Source organism: Telopea speciosissima, chromosome 5 (assembly GCF_018873765.1).
Source record: "Telopea speciosissima isolate NSW1024214 ecotype Mountain lineage chromosome 5, Tspe_v1, whole genome shotgun sequence".
Lineage (NCBI taxonomy): Eukaryota > Viridiplantae > Streptophyta > Magnoliopsida > Proteales > Proteaceae > Telopea > Telopea speciosissima.
The window spans coordinates 62,951,704-62,970,193 of NC_057920.1; the positions used below are offsets into that span (position 1 = coordinate 62,951,704).

Below are 18,490 nucleotides of genomic sequence, written 5' to 3' on the forward strand. Positions count from 1 at the left end.
ATGCATTCAGCTTGACAGGATCACAAATCTAGAACCATGTATGATGCAATATCAGTACAAGGAACATCCAGAAAATATAAGACCATAGAAGTCATCAATGCAGCAGCAGGAGTACAGAGAAAGATACTTGCCACAGCCTCATACTGTATGTTATACATCCAGTACCATATGACACATTTGTTTGGTGTCTTTGCATCATTGAGAATCCAAATTTGTGAAATACCTGTTTGTCATAGGATAAGGAAGTGAAGTTGAAAATTATGGAAGCTAGTCATGTTATAACCAAGATTTAACTCCTATGACCAATAGGAAGTCAAACCTTTACCTAAAACTGTGGAGTTCAAATTCTAATTAAGCATGGGAATTCCCACAGGTAATGGGAGTACAATCCGACAGAGAATCTTAAGGCTCGTCTTAACTCACTAATAACCAATCCTATGAACAGTTCAAAAAAAAGCCCACGGTCTAAACAAACATGATGCGCTCTAAATCATCCAACAGAGGAACAGAATGATGATATAAGTTTTCATAGAGTGGCTGAAAAGGATGCTCTCATACGGGTCCAGAATTGCTGCTTGAACAGGACATTCCCATTTTTCAGTTTTTTGTGCAGAGTCTGAGACCCGTGCATGTAAAACCATACATAACCGAGTAAAAGGCCTCCCTTGAACTTGAACAAATTATATCTATCTATTTAAAAAATAGACGAACAGTACCTAGACGAGCTCGATGTAGGCCATGGGTGCATTGTCCCCTCGCCTTGGCAGCGTTCTGATGATTCTCGTATACCCTCCATTCCTCTCTCCGTACCTATCTTGGACCTCTGCAAACAATGCATGGACTATCTGCTTCTCGTAAATGAAACCCAAAGCCTGTCTCCTCTTATGAAGAGATCCCTCTTTCGCTAAAGTGATCATCTTATCGACATACTTGCGCATGGCACTCGCTCTTGCTCTAGTGGTTTTGATCCTACCATGTTTAAGGAGCTGAGTTGTGAGGCCTCGCAACAATGCCCGTCGCTGGTCAGGAGGCCTGTTGAGTTTGGGCACTCGCTTCCCGTGTCTCATGGCGTAGAATCGACCGCCATTGTCAATAATAGTGAGATTATACTCAGAGAGGTAATCTGCAACAGAAAAAAAGATAAAAGGAGTGTTCTACTGCAGGGTTGCTGGGCAGAGAAGCTAACTTTAGAAGGGAAAATGGGAAGCCCCCATGAAGCAAGCATCTCTGATTAGTAGGGCAAAAGAAAAATAAACAGTTTGCTTTACCTTGCCGTGAACCGAAAGAGAGAAGATGACTGTCCAGAGAGAGGCCCGTAAAAGATGGAAGAGCCTTGAGTTTCCACTGAGAAAAGCGGAGGTGCACAGACGAAGGAAAGGAGGCTGTACGCGGGAATCGGAAAGAAAGACATGGAGTAGAGGTTACGGATGGGAGCGCCGACCTCACAGATGCCATGCTCCATGCCTGACCAACCCAACAAGAGGGGGCACTTGTCGTCATCGTCGCGGTGAAAGCACTCCACGGCAGTTGGGAATCTTCTCTTCCCTCTCTGCTATCGACCGTTCCCTTATTAGCTGCAAGACCCTGTTTGCTTATCTTATCCCCTTTCCTCGAATTTTTATCCTCTGCAGTAACTGGACGGTTCTGTATTGCACCGTACGACGGCAGTAGAGGCCATGTGCATCATGTAAGACCGCTGTGCCACATGGCATCTATTGCACCGTACGATGCAATACTACATCATACAGTTATAGGAGAGGATAACGATTCCCTTTCCCCCCATGCCCTGGAAAAATATCTCCTGCAATTCTCTACCCGGTCCATTACTTCAAGTCCCTATAATAGGAGGTGGACTCCACTCAGACAGTGTATTCAAGGCACGCCTTAACAACCAGTGTGCAATTGGGAGAACGGACCTCTTGGTAAGAAGGGGAATCCCTCACCTCATTGCTATAAAGGGTATTAGCAGCAACAACACCTAGAGGGGAAAGGCTCTTGTGCGTCTTTTTCCCATTCCATTGAAGATCATACTTGATGATTGTAAGACGTAAGTAGAAAGGAGTTTGGTTTGTAGCACAAAACGTTCGTGTCTCACATTCTTCATTAGAATGCAAATGTGTTGGGAGTCTTCTTTTGATCTTGTTGGAATTTTCAAATAATTGATGTGGGATTTTAGTCCGACATTGGTTATGAAGAAAGTAATTATATGGGTTATATATGCTAATACTCAACTATCATATGTTATATTTAGAAGAGATTCTAAGGTGTACTTGCGAGGATGGTGACCTCTGCGTGAGGCGCAATATGGCGCTTTGATGGAGTACCAGTGCGATATTTCGAATCTGATCGTTGGATCGGTGTCTAATCTAAAGGTGCAACCTTTGAACAGCCATATGTCAGCCAATATATAACCAACAATCTCTGCAAATCAGTAATCAATCAAGCTTGATTTATCTTGGGAAGCAGATTTCCTGTAACCCAATGCAATAATAAGATGTGCAAATAAGTACTCGTTCGACTCAGGCAATCTCATCATCCTCTACGTTTTCTATCTCAGTTTTAACAGATCTTGCATATATTTGCTAAAATCCGAGAGCTTCCATACACAAGGGGTTTGAAAATTTAAAACTCTACACACGATATCAGTCCAAGATAAAGGAGTCAATCCTTGCTAATACATCAATAAATTATTAGCCCCGTACCCCCGCTGATCTCTACCTCTCCCAATCCAAATACGTCCAAGATCTGTTAAACTAGGTTCATATGGATGGTGGCAAACCCATGCCCACACTAAGTTCCACCACCCTGCTCTCTCACACCCAGGGGTCAGTCTTCACTAATCCTACCCTATACCGGAGCATTGTTGGCGCCCTTCAATATCTCACTTTGACCTATCCTGAGATCGCCTACTCGCTCAACAAGGTGTGTCAATTCTTGCACTCTCCCACGACCCATAATTGGACCGCTATTAAGTGCATTCTCTGCTACTTGAAGGACACCTTGCATCTTGGGCTTCACCTTCGCCCTTCTCCTTCATTTCAGCTCCATGCCTACAATGATGCTAATTGGGCTGGCTGCCCTGATGATTGGTGCTCCACCAGTGGTTTTTGCATCTATGTAGGCCCCAACCTCATTTCTTGGAGCTCTAAGAAGCAACACACTGTCACTCACTCCTCCATCGAGTCCGAGTACAAGGGCCTCACCAATACTGCCGTTGAGCTCATTTGACTGCGCCAACTTCTCCATGAGATGGGGGTCTTATCTCCTACCGCAGTGCTCTACTGTGATAATATTGGCACTACCTACCTTGTTGCCAATCTTCTCTTTCATGCTCGCAAAGCACATTGAGATCGACTTCCACTTTGTTCGTGAATAGGTTGCTACTAGCCAACTGTGTGTTTGCTTTGTTGCCAGTCCTAATCAGTTCGACGACATCATGACCAAAGGACTCCCTACTCCACGGTTTTGTGCTATTCGGGACATGCTCACTGTTCGATCACACCCGCTTCGCTTGAGGGGGTGTATTTCGGATATCAATCCAACACTATCTCCAACTCTTGCTAAGGAAGTCTCCGCACCTCATGTTAGTGATAAGCATGCGACCAAGACCGTCTCTGTTGATAACTAATGTTCCCTATTATAGTTTAGGGAGAATGTTCACTATGCTGCAGCGCAGCCTACGCCCAGGCACATGGGCAGCCTGTGCAAGGGGGTAGGATGGTCATTGCACCCACCCCCATGTGCCTGGGCACAGGCTGCGCTATGGCACAGAGAACATCGCCCTATAGCTTATCATGGACTCTATCCCACTTGTAACAAACCATATCTTATGTACACGTTATAAATATAATTGCACCACCACAGATAATGATAGTGGATTTACAACCTCATCTCTACGTTTTACAAAATTTTTGCATCTTTTATAATTAATTTGGGGTAATCTCTTGTACATGTACCTGTTTAATAAAATCTCCCTAAACAATCTACCATTTATCAACCACGAAAGTTTGAAATATTTCGGAACATTACCACTTTTTGAAACCAAAAAAAGGGTTCTCTAAGCAAACAGGATAGAGAAGCACATCAATGAGGTGCATTAAAATGATATCATACATAAAAAGGTAACGAGGTCATTTCATATGAGAGAGAGAACAACTTGATTTTTTTTAAATAAGTAACTAGAAACATTATCCAGTATCATCTCTGAATACCCAGTACCCATGTGTCTATCTCTTTTTTTTGGTAAGCGATTGATTAACAATATTTACATGATAGAAGTGTGACCTACGCCAGCACTTCCATGAGTCTCTCTCTCCCTTCTCTTTAGGAAAAGACACCTCTGCCCATTATTTTGAGGAGGAAAGAGATAGACACATGGGAGTGCTGGCGTAGGCCACACTCCCAGACAGAAAGCACAAACTGAGAGTTAAAAGATTGAAACCCATCCACCATTACCAGAGCTGCTTCATAACTTTCGTCACATATAAATATATAAGGACATAATCATGACTGTCTAACCAACCATGTAGTGGATCTTTTCCCCAAATCTTAATCAGGATTGACCCATTGATTATGGCATATGTTGTGATGCCTTTGTATTCCAACATACCCATTAAGCCAGTACAAGGAAGTAATTTTAGTAGACAGCAAAGAAACCTTTATTTCAGTCTATAAATTATTTACAACTTTTTGCTGTTTTATGGACCAATGGACACACTTTACATTTCCACCCACTTTACATCACATTGCCTTCTCCCCCTGAACATATTTGCAATGGGCTTTAGACAAAATCCTACAAACTTCCATGTACAAGAGAAAACTAGTAGTAATTACTTCTTAAATATCCATCTTCTTAGATACATCAATTGATATTATCGACAATATGTGCATACCACGGCCCATGAACATTAACTGATACAGTAGCCACCACAATCAGCTTCTCTGCTACCTCTATCACTCTCTCGGTAAGAACAGCTGCTGCCCCAATCCGCCGAAGAGCTATATGTGCCAGTTCCCTTCCCTGCGATCCGCTTCCTCCAAGTACAACACCCCTGATTGCGAGGTAAACCACCTGGGTGATGCATGTAAAAACTGCATCCCCAGCTTGAAGGCTCTTAGACAATAGACTTGCCATGACCTCTTTCCTCGTTTGGAGCTTCTTTGCATCCACGACACTGTCACCATTCTCTGGGACAACGCTGATAATTTCAATAATTTCAGCAACTCCCACATCTTCAACACGGTCCAGAAGCTGAGAGAGTTGTTTAACAGATTCAGATACCATGTTATCCATCTCTGAAGGTTTGATCCCTAAGTTCTCACTGAGAAGGGTTTGCCGGAGAACCAATATGCTGCACAGTACACACAAAATTCAGATCAGTAAAAACACACTGCAAATAGTTCAGACAATAAAGATAGGACGACTAAGTCCCACAGACCACCCAGTCTAATTCTAAAGCCAAAACTCAACTCAGACTTATCCAAACTTAATGGGGTCGGCTAACATTCTGTCTTCAATTCAGCAAATCTATAAAAACACAACTATCAGAATCACTATGTATTACAGAATCATCGCACTCCTACTGTTGATGAGAATGCAGCAAAGTTTGTCTCGTTAGCAACAATCTGTTCATTAAAAGTTTGCTATACATATACATTGAGTACTTTGCTAGCACGACCCACACAAATGCACAACCCCCAGCCAGAATGCACTCCATCAAATGGTCATAATTTTTTTTATTTTTTTACAGTAAATTCAAGCTCAAGATCTGTAACAAGGTAATTAAGCATTGCACTCTGCGTGGCTTCAGCACGTGTACACCTACCTAGAAGTGAATATGTTAACTGATTATAATTGAAAGGATTTGAACTGTTTCGAAGACCCAGCATGCATTAAGGGAAGATAAAAACCTGGTAGAGATGACAATGATCTTCTGCAGTTGAGCCTGAACAGCCCTTAGCCTTGAGAGATTTAGTTTAAGGGTTTCTGGAAGAGTCTCAAGCTTCAGCCCTTCTATCCCACTTGCTAATTTCAACAAGCCAAGTCTCACCAACAAATCAAGCCTTTCTCCCTTGCATTCTGGTTGTTGATTACCTGATAAAACAAGAGAAAAAAAACAATTAAGCTTACACTATCGAAGAAACTATGTATCCAGAGAATACACAAAAAGAACACAATACCAGAAACACTAGTTGAAGTTGGAGGTAAAGAAACCACTTGGCTTCTATTTGCTGGAATAAGGACACTGCCACCAGTTCTAAGGGCAGCAGAAGGGAGAAGATCCTGAGAAGAACTTGCGTGACTGGTTGGCAAAGCTGAGAGTGAATCAGTGTGTTCTTTCCACTCCTGCTCTCCACTGGGCTTTATGGATGAAAGCCACTGGACTGTCAGTGGTAATGAGGTCAACGCATCAGAGGGCGATCCATAATGGTTTGAAAAAGCTTTTCTAAGATATTCCAAACCAGCTGGCCCCTTTATGAGTGGTTCTATAATTCTTATACGTGCTTTGCTGATCTCCCGCTTTAGTTCCTGTACGAATATATCACAGCTTTGAGAAAGGAAGTGCAGTAATACAATATTCAACTTTGGATAATAGGTCTATCACAATGATATCATCTGACCAACACATCTGATGCAAAGACAATGTTTATAATGATTGATGAACCATAAATGGAATCTAAGGATGGCAATGAGAAATTCTGGTTCATTCAACATTCAATAATCCATACTCATTAACAGATTTTAAACCCTGCACCTGTATCAATGCAGCATGCTTTCATGGCCTCCTTCACATGTTTGGGCTCAAGGGATCACTAACCCCCTCCCCCCTTTTTGGTTGGGGAGATATCACTAATCCTATTAGTTAATTTAGATGAATAAATAAAGTTGGATGGGCAATTCAAAGATGCTAAATTTGAGCATTTCTTCTCATATGGCAAATCGTGAAAAATGGGAGACAAAAGTTGCTTTCCCTACACCAACCAATGGATTAAGTCCACTCTGCAAATCCATTATAGAAAGATGTGGTCAAACCAAGAAGTTAGGCATAACAGAATAGAACTTGTTTTTCAGTGTCAATTTAGTGCATTTACTCAGTATTGGGCTTATGATTCATAGCATCAGCAGGCAAAATGGCATGCCAATCTAATTAATTAACCACAGCCACCCAGTATAGGAGGCCAGGACCATGCGTAATAAATAAGCTTATGTTCTTAGTTTCTAATTATAAGGAATGAATTAAGTTGCAATTTTATTTCTTACAATTTACAAAAGAGTAAGAGTAAGTTAAATAACTTCAAGTTGCCATTTCAACTTAATTTCTTATTCTCCAGCAAACCATCTATATGGGAGGAGTATGGACAAGAACCAACCTGAATCTGTTCTAGAACAAAGCGTAAACCCTTGATTATTGCAAGGATAAACGAAACATTTGATTTGTCTGCAGCTTCTGCAATCTCGCCTAGCTCATTCAGTAACTTCTTGTGGGTCTTCTTCATCTCTTCTTCAGTCACTGGAGCAGAAAGCTTCTGCAGAGTGACCAATGCATACTCCAGGATTTTTCCAAGATAAACCATGTCACGATTTCCCGACATCAGCACCTAAGAATAGAAATAAATTGTTAATTTAACTCATCACTAGTTAATATGCTTTTGATAGCATGACAAAATTTAATTGGGCACGTGGCCATTACTAAGTTTATTATATTGTCTGTAGGTCTACAGCACTAGGTAATCTACCTCAGAGAGAATGTCTAGATCAATAGCTTCAAGAATCTCCTGCTTCCAACTCTGAGGAGCCATTTGGCATAGTTCATCCCTGACTTCCTTCATGAGCTCAACTACCCGCACATAATTAGGCTCATCCTGTTTCATAGATTCTGCAACACCATCCCAAAAAGCATTCTCCATTGCCTCCTTTATCTTTGCCTGGTCAAGTAAGGAGAGAGAAGCAAACAAAATTAATGATTTTATCTAGACATACATATATTAAAACCATTACTTGATTTGAATAAGCATGACTTAAATTACAAACTAACCTTAATACCACTCTGATCCACATCACTGACATTCAATGTATCAGCAAAAGCATAGCGATAATTATGGATTATTTCGTTTACTAGCAGTTCATTCTCCAAAATCCAATTTTCAGTAGAAGAAGCAGACAATCCATCCATACTCCTGGAAGGAGCATCAACATCTTTGGTAGGAGGAGATGTATCATTCTTAAACAAGGAGCGAACAACTCGGCTACAAGGCTCAACTGGCTTACTACTTTCATCTGAGATAACAACTGATGAACGTCCTGCTGAACCAGCCGACGCTGAAGAACTGGGCAGAGTTGGAGAAATATGTGCGATTTGTGGTGTCAACGAACTTCCATTCTCCTTTGCTACAAAGAATCTAGTTCTGATGTCTGACAGAGCAGATTCCATACGTTCAATCCCAGCATCACCATTCAGATGTTGCACTCTCTCTCTGAGAAGCCTCTGGTCTTCAGCAACCTAACAATAGGAAGCAAATGTCATTGGGGCAGACTTAGCCACTTCTGTACCACTTACCATTCTACAAGCCTAAGATTAGTTTTTACAGCAAAAAGACAGAAAGCTATCCAATAATTACTACAATCCAAGGGTTAAACATATATATCACTTAAAAAATAGGAGACTGTGGTATCACCCTTATGCTTGTCCAACATCTTGCCAGAATGCTATTGCTAATGTCTATTGGTCTGATAATACCTTAAAGCAACCATTACTTTTTTTTTTTGGGTGGGGGGGGGGGGTGGGGAAGAAAAAGAAAAAATAAAAGGATGTTTTGAATGAGGTGAGCAAAGAATACCTGCTTCTGAATAGCTTTCATATCATGAGTAAGATCACCATTATTCCCTTCCGGAGACATCTTGCACGTCTGCATCATAGAGAGCTCGAGTTGGCATGCAGCTCTCACCAAATCTTCTACAAGTGACCTTGCATCCTTAACCTTCCACACCACAAAGCAATATAGGTATGAGCGCCACGCTGCATCAAAAGCAGCGAGCTGAGATCTAAATGTCCGCTCCTTTGGCAATGTGGTGGATGACTCCTCATTAGTAATCTGTGCGGGACCATCTAATATAATCTTAATCAACAATTCAAACTCCCTAACAAAATTTCCCGCAGAATTGGTGAGAGAGATCTCACGCTCCCCCTGCCCACTGAAAACTGCGTCTGGATGACTCAGTATCATGTAAGCGCAAAGCACCACCCTAACTGGATACCTTGACAATTTAACTGGATTTTGAGCTGCAACAGTGGATGCTGCTTTCTTTGATGCTCTGCTTCTGGATGCATTACCGGGTGTGCCCCTGCGACTGGGAGATGCAAGGCGTTTGAGGAGGTGATCAATGTTATCCAAACTGTGACCGCTAGTAGCTGTAGTAGCATGTGAGATGGCATATCGGCTCTCAAATCGATCAAGTAAAGCTTTCACAGTCTGAAGATATGCAGGTGATTCAATCTTGAGAGCTAGCTGCTCAAATGGCATTAATCGAACAGATTTATCATTAATATCTACGGCTTCAAAAGCTTTTGCCAAAGCAAAAGTAGTTTTTCTCAGCCTCACAAATCGCCTCCAGCACCTAAATTTACCACAATACAGTTAGAAGGAAGAAATATATAAACAAACCCCCCCCCCCCCCCAAAAAAAAAATAATGATGACAATAATCACTGAAATGTCAGTCGAGGAAACCTATTCTGACGTGCAGCTATACATGTCATTCTAGTTTAGTTGGCACTCAAATTCTTTTGAAAGAATACGAAGTGGAAGAAAAAAAATGAGAGATACTGTGATTCTTTTAAAAGAAGACAAATGAGTGAGAACAGATTGTTGCTATAGTCTTTACTTACTAGATTCAGAATGACAACAACTTGCATACCTCGCCAATTTTCTAGAAAGGAAATCACCCTGCCTGTGCATCTTATTCCAATTGACACTGACGGAAGCATGAAGATTTCCTCTCTGCCTCAGATATTCAGCCCTCTGTCTCTTGGCCTGTTCATCATTAAATTTCCTTGAGAAACTAGGGACACTAACACTTTCATTGCCAAAATCAAAGTGACATTTAAAGAAAAAATTCAAATTCTACTCATACCCTTTGGAGACGATTTTCCAACTTGTCCTTTAATTTACTTCTCTCAATCTCTCGCTCTTGATACACAGACTTGGCTACCCTTCGCACCAGCATTACCCTTGCACGTGCCCTTGTTTTCTCTGCTTCCAACAATCCCAACCGCTTCTTCTCTGCAGCAGCACGCTTTTGGGAAATTGTAGTATGCACACGCTCCTTGTATTTGCTCTCCTGAACCATCCTCCGCAACAATGATTGAGCTGTCCTCTCCTTTGCTAAGGCCCTTCGCTGCTTGTAAGCCTTCAGCAGAAGCATCCGATTAGCCTCTGCCTGCTGTACACGTGACTCCACTTTCGTACCAAGCTCCTCACGTTCCTTCTCAAAACGCATTTTAACTCCTGTTTTAGCTGCTTGCCGCAACTTGTCCAACCTTGCTAGGCGTGTCTGGGCCTTTGCCAGAATGCTCAACCTGTTGATTCAAACATAGGGCAGTAAGTTTTACAATGTACCACCTCCCCCAACCACATTTCCACCTAAGAGAAATAAAATAATAATAAGAGCAATGGTGATGAACATAATGACGATTAAAAACAACATATAAAACAACATATAAAATAAGAAAAGTTTCCCACAACGCCAGTGTACTATCCTCTCACATAAGGTTTTTTATTGTTCTCTCTCTCCTACCCTGACCATGTGGTCCCCATGTGGATAATAACACTTTCCATGTTGCAACTGGTGTGGAGAAGAAGATTTGCTCCCACACTCGGGTTGTGGGGAACCACTACCATAAAATAAATAAGAATGATTTTTAAAAAAGCAAAAAGGAATGGTGATTAATCCACAATAGGACCCATGACCTAATGTTTAGAGAAAGGGTCAACTGAGATGGGAAGAGTGTATGGAATTCTGAGTACATTAAATAGTCAAAGAAACAAGATTTGTTGGAAGCAGGAACCTTGTAAAGTCTAATATGACCAGGGAAAGCAGAAAATTTCAGATGCACAGAACTAGAAAGAGTGGCAGTACCTCAGGTACTAATGTGATCAGAAAGAGAGGTTAGCAAGATAGTGCCACATATCATTAGAATTTCAGTCCATCAGACATAAGACAGAAGCCGGATACAACTATCTGCATCAATATCAATTTTCCCATACTAGAAAACCGAGCTAAAAACCATTGAGGAAGAACATAAAATAAAGTATGACTATGCACTACACAACTCTTAATTCTTGATTTTGGTTTAACAGTATCAAAGTTTGTTAACTCCCTAGACAGAGGACAACAGCGAAACCTGGATGCTAGTATTTTCATCAATATCAACTTTTTCCAAATACAACATCCCCCTTCAGCTCACCCAAAGATAAATAATTGTAAAAAAAAAAATAGAAAACCAGACAAGAAGGCCAACACTTTGCAGTACAAATAATACCTTTTCTGTTCAGCTGCATAGAGTTTAGCTTCAAGGCGCTGAGCCAGATCTTCTTCTTGAGAAGACCAAGAAGGACTCCTTGGCTTTGGTCGAGCTTTGCTTGACAACCATTCATGGAATTGCTTCACTCCAAGAGAGGAGAGAGTGGAAAAGTTAGTTGAGTTCACGCTTCACAAACTTCCACTCTACGAATAGACCAATAAACAAATAACCATGGGAAATTGATAGTAAGAAGTACCTGATGGATTTCATTTTTTTATTTTTTTTTTGGTTGAATTGAAGAGGAATCAAAAGGCAACTTCAACTAGAACTCATATATAAGTGGGTAAATATCAATTCAATTGGGTATGGAGAACCTATGAATCATCGTAGTGAAAAAGCCAAAAGAGAGATTTTTTTTAAAAAAATTCCTTTCAGTTTCCAAAGCACTTATTCAACAAAAGGAAAGACCTAAATCCACAACCAGAGAACCACCGAAGCTTTAAAAAAAAATAAGAGTGAGAAAACCACAAGAATATAATCAGACCTGTTAAGATAGTTATCACATGAATACACAAAACGAGCAAACAACAATTCCAGGAACTGAAAATTCTTGTGATGGACCTTGAAAAGAAGAGTAAAACTAAACACAACCCCCCCCCCCCGCAAAAAAAAAAAAAAAAAGATTGAATGGAGAAGGCAAAGGAATTAAATTTTGACCACTAACAAGGAAAGAAAACAGATAAAAATAATTAAACAGTACACAAATAAGGGGAATTAAAAGCCAAAACCAATGAACAATTGACGTTAAAAGAAAAAAGAAAGAAGAAACACAGTAAAATTAAAGCAGAACAATAACATATCGACCAAGAAAATAAAACAAAGAAGCAAGCTTCAAGACAAGGAACTAAAATATTTAAGTTAAGAGAGAGCTCGAAAACGCATCAGAAAAACCCAATTTCATTAGAGTAGCCAAAGAGGGTAAAAAGGAATAGAACTTCAATCATGAAAAGTAAAGGCGAAAAATCTAATTAAGAAGCAAAAAAGAAGAGAATCAAGGAAAAATACCTGTCTACGACGTTCGGCTTCTTTGAGCTTGGTTTCAATCTCTTCAACGGTGGAAGAGCTCTTAGATTCCAGAAGCCGTTGCCTAAGTCTCCTCGGCAACTTTGGTGGTGAAGAAGAAGAACAAACTTCCCCTGACTCATTCACAGGAAAATCCAACGCAACCGCTGCAACTACCCTTCCGGATTCCGTCATCTCTACTCCAGCACTCATCGATGATTCTCTCCTCTCCAAACCCACAAAATCAAATATCACATATAACTCTAAAAAAACCCAAAGACGAAGATGATGAAGATGATAAAGAAGAAACAGGGCAAGCAAAGCAAACCCAAACGAAGAAACACAACGCTTCTGTGTCTATATATATTTATTTACAATACATGAACACAAGATGATATAGAGAAGAGAAGAGAGAGAGAGAGGGAGATACAAACAAGTATCGTATCTGGATTACATGACTTACCTAAAACGTTACCGGTTACGCTCCCCCTAACAACCAACTACTGCAACGGTACACTTTCTATTTTTCCTTTGATGCTTTGCTTTCCAGCTTTCTTTCCATTTTTAACTGCAATGCCCTTTCCTTCCTAAAATTTACAATCTCTCTCTCTCTCACTATGTTGAGTTACTCTGTTTTATTAGTAAATTGAGTTACTTGAGTATGACTTAAATTGTCATTTACCTTTTCGATAAAAATTAAAGTTGATTGAGGTTTAGAAGTTACATTAGAGAAAGTAAGAGTATTAAAGATTCAACTTGAGCCAGGTTAGTAAAAACTAAAGGACTTAAATTGCCATTAACCTTTTGTAGGTGGGTTCTTCTACACAATCACCTAAACCTTTATAATAGTGTTCAACAATCAAAGTGCGCTAGCATCTTAAGGGTGAGATTTTTGCCTTCATAAGGCCGGGGCAGTCATTTAATCCCCATTATGTCTAGGCATGGCTTGTGCCGCCCCATCACTAAGAACATTTTTCCTAAAAGGACTAGGATCTTCTGCAATATTGACGGGGCAGCGGTGCAAATCCGACGATACAGCAGAGACCAAGTGGCACACATGACACACATGGCCTCTGTTGTGCCATCAGATGTGCACAACAACCCCACCGGTACTGTAGAGGATTTTAATTCCAACATACTTCAATTCAAAGTTATTTACCTCCGTGCAGTAAACTTGACTAAACCACAATTTTAAGCTAACCTTGGATAAAAAAGGTTCCCCCAACTTCTTCCCCTTCTCAAGGCTCAGTCACGCTTGTTGAGGGTGGGTTCGGTAAATTTGACACAATCGAGGAGTACAGAAGTCATTTTACTAAAAGATAAGGTTATCATAGTAATTATGTTATCTCTACTGTTATTCAGTTCCCGATTGTCCCTTACCCCGGAGTGGCGTCTTCCAATCTGTCCCGTGGACGGTGCCGGTCAAGCGGTGTGAGCGAAGACGACTTCCGCGGCATCCATAGAGATTCTCGCACCTGCGTAAATTGGTTAACTTGAAATCTTGAACACGTCATCCTTGACGAAGTGCCACCATGTGTACTGCTCGATCCTTCGCTCATCCTTTCTATATACGTCTTGTGGGTCCCACATCAAAACTTTTTGAGGTAGTGGGATGCTTCATGCTTTGGGATTAGGAGGGTGATTCTGTGGAGGGGCCACTTGTGTGGGGACCACATGGAAAAAGGGATGTCGACACGTTGGCATGGATTGATGGTGTAGGGCTCATTTGTCTGCCATGTTTAGCCACCTGTGAATTTCAACTTATCCCTTACTGAAATTCCTTTTCTTCCAACCTTGGATAAACCACAGCCACAAGAGTAATTATTGATTTAAATCCCGAAAAAAGCCTGTTTGGTAACAAGTAGCAACCCGTACTGTGTGGTAGAGTTAAATGGGCGTACAAAAGTTGTTTGGGTCATAGTTTTTCAAAATCGGACCGGAATATAATTAAAAAAGCTGCCCAATTCTGGTCTAATTTGGTTCAATTCGTTTTGGCTGAACACGCCATCGTTTTAACCAAAAGACAAAATAAAACACAAGGGAGGAGGTTCTCTACCTGGTAGCGAATGCTGACGTCAATCACAATGTGTGCAGGAGCAATGAAGCATCAACAAGGATAAGATTTTGCATTTCATGAGGGATGGAGCGGTCATTTTGCCCTGAGCTGTGTTTGGGCATGAAAGCTACGCTGAAAATGAAAAAATGTCAAGTTTAACAAGGGAAAAAGAAGTTTACTATGGCACCTGCACCCAGACACAGAAAGGGCGAAATAACTGCCCCTCTCCTTATGAAATGAAAAATTCTTTCCCAATTAGATGCTCTCGTATGCACTCTCATTGATCTCCACACTGGTGTAAGGTCAACACAACCAGACATGATCATAAAAACCAATTAACTTTATTGGGTGATTCTCAAATAAACTAGACAATTTTCAAAAACCACCCTAATTTTTTCTTGGTTTTTGAATAGGGGTGACCCAGAGTGGGAGCCGGATGAAAAAGTGGGTGGTTTGGGTCTTTTGTTCGACCTTTGGTTCGGTTCGCTTTTAAAACCTATGAATTGGTCCATTGACGATTAACTTGTTACCTCTATATATTAATGAGGTGGTTAGGTTTTCCCAATATTGGTCCACATGAGTGTTGTGTGGTGGGCCTGTTTTTCATATTTTTCACACATTATGGTAACACTTTTAGTGCCTTACGAAACTTGCTGGGCCAGGAGATGAGGCTGGGCCCAAGTTAACCACATTAACACTTTAATCTGAATCGATTCCCATCTAATTGAAGAATCTAGCAAGCACAAAATGCAAAATCACTATCGCTGAGCCCTTAATGGATCTCTACTTTTCCCCTAATGAGAACATTAATCTTTGAAAAATGAAACCTTTTGCCCCCACCACAAGGGGGAGACTTAGATAAAGTGGAAAAAGCGTAGCCATCATTAGCACATTTGGGTAGACCTAATCACGTTAGAATTTCCATAAATCGCGTAGTTGATTTGGACCTTATATGTTACATGGATGCCTTCTTAATATTAATAAAAACATCTCTACTTGGTGGTGTTTTCTACGCCCTCTCACAGGCATCGTGAAATGACACTTTCAACGTTTAGGTAAATACCCAAGCGTGCTCTCCCATTGACCGCTTATGTAGAGACCATGCGATCAAGTAGAGATCTCTTGTCCATATATATTATAACATTAGACTTCAAATAAATCTTGAGACTATATAAAGTACAAGAAAGCAAGCCATCCGTGTATTTAGGTGGGCCGTGGGCCTAACCATATTGCCATTTCCATAAGTCGCGTAGTATTAAGACTTCATTTACTTATCTTATTATTGCTTTGTTAGCTTCATTTATCTTATCTTATTTTTTATTCTGAAAATTTTCTAATAAGGACTTAACTTGTTTTTTTAATAATTAAAATAAAGTAGACATAAATTGTCTTATAGAGTTCTCTATAGGTGGATTAGATTAGCTCTCAAGTTTTCTATAATACTTAGAATTCAAACTCCCTCCAAATTTTTTTTGGGTAATAAAACTCCCACCAATTATGAGGGGATTGTTAGTTGTCAAAGTTTGTGTGACTTTTATAGAAATAGATAACATAAAAATCACATGTCATACTTAAAGGTTTATCCAACTTAAGTGCAATTAAAATGGTTAATTATTGTGTGCTTGAATACCATGAATCCGGGGATGAGCTTCTAGCTCAGTGGCAGGCCTCCACCTAATGGGAGTAGTCTAAGTCCAGATAGTCATGCTGAGTCGCGCTCTCTGGTTCCAATGAGGGCCTTGCACACACACCAAAAAAGAATTCCCCTGAATCCAATTGTAAAGTGATCAAATCAGCATTTTTTTTTCCTTCCTTTTTTAACCCATGCCAATTCTTTGTTCTCCCTCGTCCAATTTGGAAAAAAAATATATATACAATAAAGAAAACCATGATTGACCCTCTAATAATTAATAGCCATGGTTGAAAATTTTTATTGGTTTTAAGTTTTATTTTAAATCAATATAGCACCCTAATTCTATTTTTCTATCAATTTATCTTAATGGCTTTTTATTGATGTGTAATCGATTTTCATACCTTTTATTTACAAATTTTCCTTATACATACATATTAAAAATAGTGAAAATTAATTTATAATTGTTTTCTTATTTTTAATATGTTTCCCCTTCTTCTTTTTTTTTATCTGTTTGTTTCTATTTTCGTTTTAGTTTTCGGTTGTTTTGATTTATTTAAGTTTCTACCGATTTCTAAAAATCAAAATCAAAGTTGATTAAATCCAATAAACCTTCTTTACCTAGGTGCACTAGACTTGACTAAACCACAACTTTAAGTTAAGCCTTTTTAATTGTTACATTTAGATAAAACTCATAAAAGGTTCTACCCAAAAAAAAAAACATTAGATAAAAGGTTCAGCTTTGTTCTATCTGACCAATCGGTTGGATCAGAAAATGGACCCTTAAGCAAACACCAAACCCCCTCTCCCTCTCCCTCTCCCACTCTGAATAATTATCACCTCCAATTTGCGGGCCCCTCCATCCCCTCCAATTCCTCTAATAGGGTGGAGTGGATCCTACCTTGGACAATGTTTTCGGGCAGGGGGTAGGGAAGTCATTTTTGCCCCATATGAGGAATTGGAGGATCAGGATTGTAAGCGCCTAGGGTGTTGCCAGGGAGCATCCAATGGTTGAGCTATGCCACACACATCTCGGTGCATGCCTAGGGATGTGTGTAGCACAACCCAACAGCTGGCAGCACCTTGGGTGTGCTGGGCTCCCTAGAGACAAGCTAAATTTGAAATTAGAGGAATTGAAAGGGAGCAGTAAATTAGAAGAGATAAATTTACGAGGATGGGTTCGATAAATTTGAGGTAATCGAGGGCCACAGAAGTAATGTCAGTAAAAGATAGGGTTACCATAGAAATTGCTCCCCGTCCTCTTGGCCTTCCGGTCTTTCCCGTAGAAGGTGCCGGTCAAAAGGGATGTGGGGAAGACGGCTTCCCCGTCATTCATAATATTTTTACACGTGTGTAAATTCGTTTACAGAAATCATTGCAGCCGCCACGTGTACTTGCTCGATCCTTTTCCAGAGACGTCTTCTCTTGAGACTTGGGCCCCACACAAGACCGTTATGTGGTTCACGGGGATTCTATACCTAAAAAACATAAAAAAAAAACAAAAAGGGGGTGGATTCAGTGAAGGTGATTTGTTTGCGTGCGATTGGGTTTCGTGTCAATTTTAATTCCTCCTCATTCGTTTCCTTCCAACCCTGCAATTTGGATAAACCAAGGCCACAAGAATACAACATCAATGATTGATTTAAACACTGAAAAAAGCGCGTTTGGTAACAAGTAGCAACCTGCACGGTGTGGTTGGTATCTGGTAAATAATTAATCTTCCCACTAAGGTTGTGAAATGGGAAGTTTAATCTTCATTCAATTGTCCTCTCTTGTTTTATTTCGAAAAGTTATTTAAGTTTAAGGAAAAAGAATGTTGTCGAGTTGCGTTTTGTTATGCCCATTCACAAGGGATTATGAAATGGCTACGTAGCTCCCAATGTGCCGTTTCATTAGTTGAGGATCAAACAACGATCTTGTTTTCTAAGTTTTATATAATGGATTTTCAAAATAATTTGAAAGTAGCTTATCATTATGTTATTTTTTAAAGTTCATTTTCCATGTGGAATAATGAAATTTACCTTCTCTTTGCTCCATTTTTTCGGTGTAAAATTTTACTTGGAAACTTTTTTTTGGTAAATTTTACTTTGTAAATGTAAAATTTTATGTGTTGAAAAAATTTTCAATGCTTTTTTCCAATCAAAAAACAAACATTGGAACACTTTTTAACATGTAAAATTTTACAAGCCAATTTTTTTGAAGTGAAAATTTTACCTGAAAAA

At 40.0% G+C, this 18,490-nt stretch overlaps 2 protein-coding genes across 2 annotated transcripts; both read right to left on the reverse strand.

The window, feature by feature from the left end:
• Window positions 1–676: 676 nt before the first annotated feature.
• On the reverse strand, window positions 677–1,525 carry LOC122660779 (50S ribosomal protein L17, chloroplastic). The gene is made up of 2 exons (XM_043856012.1): window positions 1,269–1,525; window positions 677–1,123 (listed from the first exon to the last, which is right to left on the reverse strand). Exons 1-2 carry the CDS (start codon window positions 1,498–1,500, stop codon window positions 717–719), a joined length of 639 nt encoding a protein of 212 aa, XP_043711947.1. The 5' UTR covers window positions 1,501–1,525; the 3' UTR covers window positions 677–716.
• Window positions 1,526–4,692: 3,167 nt separating this feature from the next.
• LOC122661420 lies at window positions 4,693–12,911 on the reverse strand. The gene is made up of 11 exons (XM_043856802.1): window positions 12,586–12,911; window positions 11,539–11,660; window positions 10,131–10,575; window positions 9,915–10,030; window positions 8,839–9,616; window positions 8,037–8,501; window positions 7,738–7,926; window positions 7,372–7,599; window positions 6,181–6,529; window positions 5,911–6,094; window positions 4,693–5,351 (listed from the first exon to the last, which is right to left on the reverse strand). The coding sequence occupies exons 1-11, from the start codon at window positions 12,793–12,795 to the stop codon at window positions 4,862–4,864; spliced, it is 3,576 nt and encodes a 1,191-aa protein (XP_043712737.1). The 5' UTR covers window positions 12,796–12,911; the 3' UTR covers window positions 4,693–4,861.
• Window positions 12,912–18,490: the final 5,579 nt, after the last annotated feature.

Excerpts from the sequence above, each read along its gene's own strand:
- LOC122660779 (XM_043856012.1), bottom strand. The coding sequence starts at position 1,500 with ATGACGACAAGTGCCCCCTCTTGTTGGGTTGGTCAGGCATGGAGCATG. Across the intron at positions 1,124-1,268 it reads CTCTTTCGGTTCACGGCAAG|ATTACCTCTCTGAGTATAAT; the intron begins GTAAAGCAAACT and ends TTTCTGTTGCAG.
- LOC122661420 (XM_043856802.1), bottom strand. The coding sequence starts at position 12,795 with ATGAGTGCTGGAGTAGAGATGACGGAATCCGGAAGGGTAGTTGCAGCG. Across the intron at positions 10,031-10,130 it reads TGGAAAATCGTCTCCAAAGG|GCCAAGAGACAGAGGGCTGA; the intron begins GTATGAGTAGAA and ends AATGATGAACAG. Across the intron at positions 7,600-7,737 it reads ATCTAGACATTCTCTCTGAG|GTGCTGATGTCGGGAAATCG; the intron begins GTAGATTACCTA and ends TTCTATTCTTAG.